Source organism: Oryctolagus cuniculus, chromosome 7 (assembly GCF_051225735.1).
Source record: "Oryctolagus cuniculus isolate XC-2025 breed Fujian yellow rabbit chromosome 7, ASM5122573v1, whole genome shotgun sequence".
In the NCBI taxonomy this organism is placed as follows: Eukaryota; Metazoa; Chordata; class Mammalia; order Lagomorpha; family Leporidae; genus Oryctolagus; species Oryctolagus cuniculus.
In genome coordinates this window covers 105,135,755-105,145,575 of record NC_142873.1, presented here as the reverse complement: position 1 = coordinate 105,145,575, position 9,821 = coordinate 105,135,755, and the positions used below count along the sequence as shown (strand labels likewise).

At 50.5% G+C, this 9,821-nt stretch overlaps 1 protein-coding gene across 14 annotated transcripts; it reads right to left on the bottom strand.

The window, feature by feature from the left end:
• Positions 1-369: 369 nt before the first annotated feature.
• DIRAS3 (DIRAS family GTPase 3) lies at positions 370-9,607 on the bottom strand. 14 transcript variants are annotated; one of them, XM_089337219.1, is made up of 5 exons: positions 9,473-9,607; positions 3,307-3,441; positions 2,807-2,995; positions 2,450-2,572; positions 370-1,732 (listed from the first exon to the last, which is right to left on the bottom strand). In XM_089337219.1, the coding sequence occupies exons 4-5, from the start codon at positions 2,538-2,540 to the stop codon at positions 984-986; spliced, it is 840 nt and encodes a 279-aa protein (XP_089193345.1). In that variant the 5' UTR covers positions 2,541-2,572; positions 2,807-2,995; positions 3,307-3,441; positions 9,473-9,607; the 3' UTR covers positions 370-983. The 14 variants fall into 14 exon arrangements, with proteins under 14 accessions (XP_089193345.1, XP_089193348.1, XP_089193349.1 ...); XM_089337222.1 differs by lacking the exon at positions 2,807-2,995 and adding an exon at positions 8,394-8,588 and having other exon boundaries at positions 9,473-9,595; XM_089337223.1 differs by lacking the exon at positions 2,807-2,995 and adding an exon at positions 8,394-8,588 and having other exon boundaries at positions 9,455-9,576.
• Positions 9,608-9,821: the final 214 nt, after the last annotated feature.

Here is a 9,821-nt window from a genome sequence, read left to right as displayed (position 1 = left end):
AGGTCTTCCTTTTCCGTTGGTTCACCCCCCAAGTGGCCGCTATGGCTGGCGCGTTGCACCAATCCGAAGCTAGGAGCCAGGTGCTTCCTCCTGGTCTCCCATGCAGGTGCAGGGCCCAAGGACTTGGGCCATCCTCCACTGCCTTCCTGGACCACAGCAGAGCGCTGGACAGGAAGAGGAGCAACCACGACAGAATATGGTGCCCCAACCAGGACTAGAACCTGGGGTGCCAGCGCCGCAGGCAGAGGATTAGCCTAGTGAGCCATGGCGCCGGCCATGAAGTTCTTATTAGCAGGCTTTCACAGATGTGGCTTCAATTTTAAAGCACTGTTTTTGTGGCCCAATGAGAAAGAAATTTCTGAGAACTGATTGCACACAAGAAAAGCTTTATTAAGTCAAGGAGGTGTTACACGTTTTGAAAGCTGCGGTGTGGAATACCAAACATTTCAAAATACATTAGGAAACAACCATCAGAGCTTTGGTGAATGAAGTTTCACTTTCACAATTTGCTCTCACCCTCATGTCATGGAGCTGCTACTATGCACAGCAATCTGTCAAGGCATTTGTTGGAAAAACACGTTTCTGAACAATCAAGTACACAATGAAGAGAGATGATCAGGCACTTACAGAACTAGAAAGTGTAAAAACAATACACAATCATAGGGTTACAAGAAGGGTTGTGGGATCTTTCATTTTGGTATCTTTTCCCCCTCAAATCATGTTCTTCCTTCCCAGGTAGCATTAACAGTCTGATCTAAAATGCACAGTGCTCTCCCCCTCAACGCCAATACCTCAGGGACCTGAATCGTCTGGCTTGGGCAATAGAGTTGTCAGCTTACAAGGTACATCTAAGGAGGGCTAGTTGTTACAGTCCGGACCACGGCACGCAAGTCCACCGCATACAATGGTGACACGTTACACGAGCATGAGTCTGTTTTCTACACACTACAGGGGAGGAAGGTCACGCTTCGAAGGCCTGGGGCTCACATGACAATGCACTTGGTGAGCAGCTTCTCCATGGTCTTGGACACCTGGAACTTCTTCTGGGGGCTCTGGAGGCAGGCAGTGGGCATCTTCTCCGGGTTCAGGAGCATGTGGAAGAGCTCCTGCACGTTGAACTCGGTCTTGGCCGAGGTCTCCAGGAAGGCGCAATTCCACTCGAGGGCACGGGCGGCGCCGTCACTCACGCTCAGCTCCCGGGTGCTCTGGTCATTCTGGTTGCCCACCAAGACGACAGGAAACTTGTGCAGGTTGTTGCCTTTAATCCGACGGATCAGCTCGTAGAAGGGCTTCAGCTCATCCAGCGTTTCCTTCTTGGCGACCGAATAGACCAGGACGAAGGCGTGGCCCCGCAGGATGGCGAAGTGCTTCAGCCCGGGGTAGTGGCGGGTGCCGGTGGTGTCGGTGATGTGCAGGGCTCCGATTTTGTTGTTGCGGCCCAGCCCTTGGCGATGGGTACTCTCAAGGGATGCCATGTACTTGTCGCGGAAAGTGCCGCGGACCCACCTCTTCACGATGGCGCTCTTGCCCACCCCGGAGGAGCCGACCACCACGATGCGGTAGTCAATTCTCCTCCGGTAGCGAGTAAAGGAACGGACGATGCGTAGGCTGGGGGGCAGAGACCGTAGGCGCAGCAACAGCCCTTCCTTGAGGGGAAAGCAGGAGTTGCCCATCGCTGGGATTTCGAAGGGAGACGCAACTGCTTTGGCTCCTGGCAGGTGACGAGTGATGCCTGCGGAGGAAAGAGAGAGAGAGTGAGCGGCGGGAGTTCTCACCTGGAAGGCGGCCAGAGCTCAGTGTGCCTGGTCAGCAGCTGCCTTGGGACGCCTCCTACACAGCACTTAGAAAATTCCGCGGAGGGAGTGCAGTGGAGGATGGCCCAGGTGCTTGGGCCCTGCACCCCATGGGAGACCAGGAAAAGCACCTGGCTCCTGGCTCCTGCCATCGGATCAGCGCGGTGCGCCGGCCGCAGCGCGCCGGCCGCGGCAGCCATTGGAGGGTGAACCAACGGCAAAAGGAAGACCTTTCTCTCTGTCTCTCTCTCTCACTGTCCACTCTGCCTGTCAAAAAAAAAAAAAAAAAAAAAAAAAAAAAAAATTCCGCGGGTGGGCGGGTAGCCTGGGCCGTCCGCTTCTGGTATCCGTGTACCTGGGCTACAGTCCCCAACTCGGCTTTTGATCGACACTTCCTTATGTGCAGCCTGCGTAAGGTGGCAGGGGATGGGGGTCCCAGCCACCCACCTGGGAGACCCGGATGGAGTTCTGGGCTCCTGGCTTCCCCTGCACTGTTGGGGCAGTGAACCTGTGGATGGAAGAGCTCTTTCTCCCGTTCTCACTGCCCTTCAAATTAGATGGAAAATAAATAAATAAATAAATACAAAATTTTCAAAAGGAGGAAATTCCTGGATAGCGTAGAATGGCCCGCTGGGGGCAGGAGGGGAGATGCGCACCTCTAGCCTTATCCCGCGCTCCCGGGCCACCCCGTCTGAAGCGGCTTTGTGCAATTCTCGCTCCAGCCCGCTGAGAAACGCGGAATTGCATTGCCGCAGGCGTCGGAAGCCGCGAAGATCGAACTGTGGAAAAGCAGGTGAGAACAGCCCACCACGGATGAGGGCTCGACACCCGTGACGGCACCACGCCGGTCAAAGTGATCATGCCAGGAGTATGTGGGGGAAAGGTGTGTTTTTGGCGAGGGGAAGATAGTAAAGGGGAAAAGATTCCGAATGCACCCCAACGAGAGCCGGGGATACGCTAGCGGCAGAGGACAGCAGAGCGCTCCACCGGACGCAGCCAGGGTCTCCGCTCACCCCACAAGCGCCCCTTGGGGCAGAATGTCCCCTATCCCATCTCAGACAGTCGGGTCACAGTACCACGCCGGGTCTCCACGACACTTCACCCGTCTCTGGTGGCCACGTACTCAGACGCACCCATTTTAATTTTTCTTCATGACACTACTAAACTCTCATTTACCAAGAGCAGAGAGCAAATCTATAATACTGGGGGGGGGGGGGGAATGAAAAGAAAAAAAGGCTAATTTTACGGTTTGGTACCCGCGCGCGCGTGCCTCCGATGCGAAGTTCGGGCGAGAGTTGGACGCGGGCATCCGCGGCACCGCAAGCTGTGGCTGCGGCAAAGGGTCCCCGAGGGACTAAGAAGGTGGGCTGGCGGCGCTCCGAACCCCGCACCGAGAGATGCACGTCCACGGCAGCTCGTTCCAAAGGATATCGAGGGTCTGGGGTCCCGTCCTCCGCCACAGCGGTCCACGCCGTGGCTTGCAGCACCGTCCCCCAAAGCACGAGTCTCTTACCTGTCTCCTAGGCGCGAGCCGAGTCCGCCACGATCCGCTCCTCTCGAAAACCGCTGCAGCCTGCGGCAACCAGTGGTCCCGAGGATTCGCAGAATAAAAGCCAGGGGGCACAGGCCGGGAGACTCCACTTGCCTACTGCGCAGGGGGAAACGGGGCTGCGAGGGGCTGGCAGAGGCAAGCGGCCGCCTGGCATCCCCCTCACCCAATTGGAAGGTCTCGGAGCGTAGGCGGAGGCTGGGGGTGGGGGAGGGGGCGGTCACATGAATCACCGAGTTGAGCACCACCTAGCTTTCACAGCCTTTCAAGATGCCCAGGGTCTCTATCATAGGGATAGATCTGCGTAATCTGCAAGAACTGTTGGCTGGCTGCCTGGTTTTTCGCACGGTCCTTTCCAGAAAGGGTTTGTACGATGAAAATCGCCAAACGCTAATACAAGAAACCCAAGCGCTGTATCGATGGAATTAACATGTTCGTAGAACATGAGGAATGTTTTAAGAATGTCTGTTCTTTCTAAATTCATCTGCAGGTGATTGCACAATTCCTGTCAAAAATCATAGCTGTTTTTTTTTTTTTTGCTAAATGTAGACAACACCAAAACAAAAAACTAAATTTCACACCTTATTTCAAAAATTACGTGAACGATGGTCATATATAACATGTAAAATTTCAAATAGCTTCAAAAACTTAGCAAAACTCTTTAAAAAAAAAACAGAATCTCTGGGCTCTAAGGCTGGGCAAAGAGTTCTTAAAACTAGTGGCACGCTGCATAAAAGGAAATTTTGATAAAGCAATGTGCACAACACTTAGAAACTTTTGCTTTGTAAAATATCTAAAGGTGGTGCTGGCGCCTTGACTCACTTGGCTAATCCTCCACCTGTGGCGCCGGCATCCCATATGGGCGCCGGGTTCTGGTCCCGATTGCTCCTCTTCCAATCCAGCTCTCTGCTGTGGCCCAGGAGGGCAGTGGAGGATGGCTCAGGTGCTTGGGCTCCTGCACCCACATGGGAGACCAGGAGGAAGCACCCGACTCCTGGCTTTGGATCGGCCCAGTGCTGGCCATAGTGTCCATTTGGGGAGTGGACCAGCGGAAGGAAGACCTTTCTCTCTGTCTCTCTCTTGCACTAACTCTGCCTGACAAATAAATAAATAAATAAATAATAAAAAAGATCTAAAGGTAACTATTAGAAAAAATATTTCAAGTCACATAACTGGTATATTTCCTTATAAAAATACAAAAACCAATAAAAATTCAATTAGAAGATATAAATAGAGACTTCACTGAAGACATAAGGATGGCAAATAATCATAAGAAAAGCTTTTTAACACCAGAGAAATCTAAATTAAAAATACAACCAGAGGGGGCCCCCCTAGGGTTCAGTGGATTAAGCTGCCACTTCCAACACTTGCTTACAAAGCTTCCTGGATTGTCATCCGTTTCCGATCCAACTCCCTGCTAATGCGCCTGAGAAAGCAGTGGAAGATGGTTCAAGTAGTTTGGCTCCTGCCACCCAGGTGGGAGACCCAGATGGAGTTCCTGGGTCTTGGCTTCAATTTGGCCCAGCCCTGGCCATTGTAGCCATTTAGGAAATAAACCAACAGAAGGAATATATTTGTGTGTCCATCCCTTGTGTAACTCTGTATTTCAAATAAATAAATCTTTAAAAATACGAAATATCGGCCGGCACCGCGGCTCACTAGGCTAATCCTCCGCCTTGTGGCACCGGCACACCGGGTTCTAGTACCGGTTCGAGTGCCGGATTCTGTCCCGGTTGCCCCTCTTCCAGGCCAGTTCTCTTCTGTGGCCCAGGAGTGCAGTGGAGGATGGCCCAAGTGCTTGGGCCCTGCACCCCATGGGAGACCAGGATAAGTACCTGGCTCCTGCCATCGGATCAGCGTGGTGTGCCGGCCACGGCGGCCATTGGAGGGTGAACCAATGGCAAAGGAAGACCTTTCTCTGTCTCTCTCTCACTGTCCACTCTGCCTGTCAAAAAAAAAAAAAAAAAACACAAAAAACAACAACAACAAAACGAAATATCGTTATACTCCCGCCAAAAATGACTATCCTAAGAAATAGTGATTACATCCTTTGGTAAGAAAACTGAATCACTCATTCATTGCTATTGAGAATATAAAATGATCCAGCTACCCTGGACAGTTTAAAAAACTAAACCTACAATCCAGTAAATGTATTCTTGGGTATTTAGACCAGAGAAATGAAAACTTCTGTTCATATGAAATGCATACATTTTTACATGTGAATTTTGTGTACAAATATTTATAGCAGCTTAATTCACAGTAGCCAGATACTAAAAACAACCCAAATGCCCTTTAATGAATGGGTGGTAAAACAAACTGTGGTATATACAATTCATGAAACACCACTCAGGGAAAAAAAAATTATCCAAGCAGATGAATTGCAGGATGGTGAATCCACTGACACCCCCCCCCCCCCGCCCCATCCTTAACATTTACTTGAAAAGCGGTTTTATAGATAGGGAGGCACACACACAGATTGAGAGTCTGCATGAACGCTTCCACCTGCTGGTTCACTCCTCAAATGGCCGCCATAACGGAGGCTCAGCCAGGTGGAGCCAGAAACTCCATCCAGGTCTCCCAAATGAGTGGCAAGGTCCAAGCACTTGGGCCATCCTCTGTTGCATTCCCAGGTGCATTAGTAAGAAGCTGGATCGGAAGTGGAACAGCCGGGTCTCAAACCTGCACTCACATGGGGTGCCGGAGTCACAGGCCATGGCTTCCCCTGGGCCCAGTGGCTGCTGCTTGTGGTTTAGTGTTTTCTGAGTCTCTGCGGTGGTAACGCTGGGGTAGCTGCTAACCTTGGGTCTCATCTCCTAGGTTCTGCTTACCCTCTTCATTGCCATCCTCTCTAGGCTGTCTTTGGTGAGGAGACCCCTGAGGAACAGCGGTCTGTAACCGCGATCCACGTTCTGTCTCCGTTCTGTCTCGCTGCTCTACCTTGTTCCCTGAGCGCACTTTCATCACTTCTCCCTGCACGGAGGAGTGGAATACTTGGGTCTCTGCCCGTAGACTGGGGAGGGAGGAACCTTCGCCTGCGGCAGGGTTTGCCCGGTTGGGCCTGGCCTCTGGGAGCGCTTCATTTTCTCCGTCAACAAACATCCAATACCAGGGTCTCTCCATCTCCTACACTGTCTAAGGATTTCCTGGGGTTACACTACTTCACTGCCTTCCAGTTGTACAAATCCGTCTTCCTGGGCGCCATGCCTGTTGCTGAAACCACATCTGTTTCTCTTACACTGAGCCACTTTACTGTTCACAAAACCTTCCTTGAGATGACCTTTGGGTCGGCGGTGGAATGTGGGCCTCCCGGGACCACTGCTCCCGTGCGCCCCTGCTGTGGTTCTGGGCTTGGTTTCTGGGCAGCGCTGAGAATGGGGGCTGCGGGGTCTCTGCTTTGTGTCTCGTGGTTGCGGTGCGGGTGACTAGGGCCAGTGGTGGTGGCTCCTCCCAGGGGTTGAGGGTGACTTGGGCCGGCACCCGCAGCCGCTCCTCTGTGGTGTGATGGCCGATAGGCAGGCACCTGCTGTGGGACTGCTCAGGACTGCCTGCGATCCACTCTCTGCTGATGCTACCGATGGAAGTTGAGTGTTTACACATGGGCAACAGAAAGAATTGTAGTGTCCGCGCTGTTCTCTGTCTTGGCTGCGGGTGTAGATACACAAATCCATCCTTAAGGTAAAATCCCACAGAATGACATGCACGTGCACATGAGTACAAGTGAACCTGGAGAAATCTGGGTAAGATCGATAAACAGTCTGTGAAATTCTATCATTGGCAGAAAAATAGTTGGAATGGAGGACAATAAGCCAGACACAGAAAGATATATGCTCTCCCTTATATGTGGGAACTATTTTTTTAATTAAAAAAAAAAATGCTGGTGTGGTGTACCAGTTTTGGTGCAAGTACAACATCTTATCAAACTGTTTTAAATCTTTGCCAAAGAAATCAATAGGAATTATATACTGCTGTAGTTTTAATGACTTATTATTTAAAAATTTATGAGCAAAGTTGAATATCTCTTCATTTGATTATTGGTAGCACTTGCATATTCTCCCGCTGGACTGTGGTTGCCCTCTTTATTTACTAGAACATTAAACCTTTGACTATAATGTAAATTAAAAATGTTATCTAAAAATAAAATATTAAGTTGAAAAAATGTTGATATTCTGGCTGTGATGCAGATTATACTTTTGTGAGATATTACCATTGGGACTACTGAGCAAACATTACTTGGGCTCTCTCTGTATTTCTTTTTTTTTAATTTTTATTTATTTATTTATTTTTTGACAGGCAGAGTTAGTGCAAGAGAGAGACAGAAAGGTCTTCCTTCCGCTGGTTCACTCCCCAAATGGCCGCTATGGCTGGCACTGCACTGATCTGAAGCCAGGAGCCAGGTGCTTCCTCCTGGTCTCCCACGCGGGTGCAGGGCCCAAGCACCTGGGCCATCCTCCACTGCCCTCCTGGGCCACAGCAGAGAGCTGGACTGGAAGAGGAGCAACCGGGACAGGATCCAGCGCCCCAACCAGGACTAGAACCCGGGGTGCCAGCGCTGTAGGCTGCGGCACCGGCCTGTATTATTTCTTACAAGTCCACATGGATCTTCTGTTAGCTCGAAATTTAAAAGTCATTTGCACAAAACAAGAAACAACCCAATTCTAATGGCTTCTCATTGCCTGTAAAATTAAAGTTCAATTTTTTAAATGAATCATCCCAGCTCCCTGATAATCCCACATATCCTCTTGAATTGTTCCTTCCACAAGCCTCTGCACACACTGGCTTAACAATTAGCTGTTCCTTGGGGTTCTCATGTCTGCTTCCTCACCCAGTCCACGCCATGTGCGTGCTGCTGCCCTCCTCCCTGTCCCCATCCTCTCAGCCACAGAGCCCAGTCCTGTTCTCCTTTGAGGTTCACCTCCAGATGGTGCCTCCAGCTGGACTCTCTCCCGAGCTCCCCAGGCACCTTTTCCCCATGTGTTGCAGCCCTGGGTGTACTTGCCTTAGGGTCTCCATGAAACTATCAGTTTTTCTTGGGTAGAATCGAGATCACCTACCTCTGACTTCCTTATGGCTATTTGGAAGTGCTGGCGTGTGGCGCTCACAGTCAGTCACCTCGGCGGGGGAGCAGGCATTCCATGGAGAGGGCTGGAAACCACTGAAGGAGAGCCAGCTCTGGAGCCAGCCCGACTTCCTTACCAGGTCTCCTTCCACCACGTGTTTGTAGTTGGGCTTATCCTCAATTTCTTCAGCTGATGATGGGGGAAATCCTTGGCAAGTGCAATGTGTTAAAAAGCCCCTTCCTCAATACCAGCACACAGTAGGCTCTCAGAAAATGCAACTGGAATTTGGGGACCCCGTCTCCAATTCCTGATGGGTCAGGAACTAGTTGCATGGATGTAATAGTAGTTGTACAGATGTAAGCAAGTAGTTCATTTTCCTCTTACTTTCAGCTTCTTAGTAACATTTTATAAGAATATCTATGTTTGAAATACAACTAGTTATTTGTGTAAACACATGTTAGAAACGATAGAGCACAATATTCAAGCAGGGTATTGCTTGTAAATATAAATGAGGTAACAATCCCTTGAGCCTTTGCCATGAGCGGGCACTGCTCTAGTAATTTTACGGGTGTTAACGATTTAGATCTCACTTTGATTCCATGAGGTGGGAAAATTCCTATCTCTGTTTTACACATAGGAGGCCAGGCACACAGAGGTGAACCATGTGGCAGGGTCTCTGCCAGCTTGGTCCCTCCAGGACTGAAGTGCTTGACAGCATGCTGCCTTTCTAGAGCTGGGTGAGGTTGGCCCTTCACCCTTACACTTTTGGGGGTCTATTTCCTGTCGGTTTCCCACTAGATCCTCCCTAAGCCCCGTGGCAGTTTTATCCTCACCTTCACAAGCAGGTTAAGTATTGTGTTCAGGATATTTGATTTCCAGGATCAGGGTTGCTTAAGAGCCCCTTCCCATGTCTCAGTTACGTCTCTTCTCCCATTCCTACCACGTCTGTTCCCAACCTGTCTGCTTTCTCCTGCACTCTGCTCCTACAAATAGCTCCTTCTCACAGATAGCTTATCCCTTGCTTATGAGAAATGAAGCCACCAGATACAGCTCACCAGCTCCCGGCCACACACCTCCTCCAGCTTCTTCACTCCTTCATCCAAGGTTAATCCCATCATCTGAGCCCTGGGTTGCTTTTCAACCCGTGGGCCTAGGGGTACCTGTTTTGGAATCACCTGGGGTGCTTGTTAAACAACACCTCAGATGGTTCTACTCAATCAGAATCTGGAGGTGGAGCCTCAGGCTCTGAGCTTTCCTGGGCGATGCTGATGGAGAGGAAAGCTTGAGTCGACCCCTTTCCAACCTTGCCTCATCAGTCACCCCCTCTCTACCCAGCTCTTTGAGCTCTCGGTCTTTTTGTTTTCTTCTCCTCTCTCCGCAAGGCATTTGAATGCAGAAAGCAAAAATTCCCCATCCTTTTTG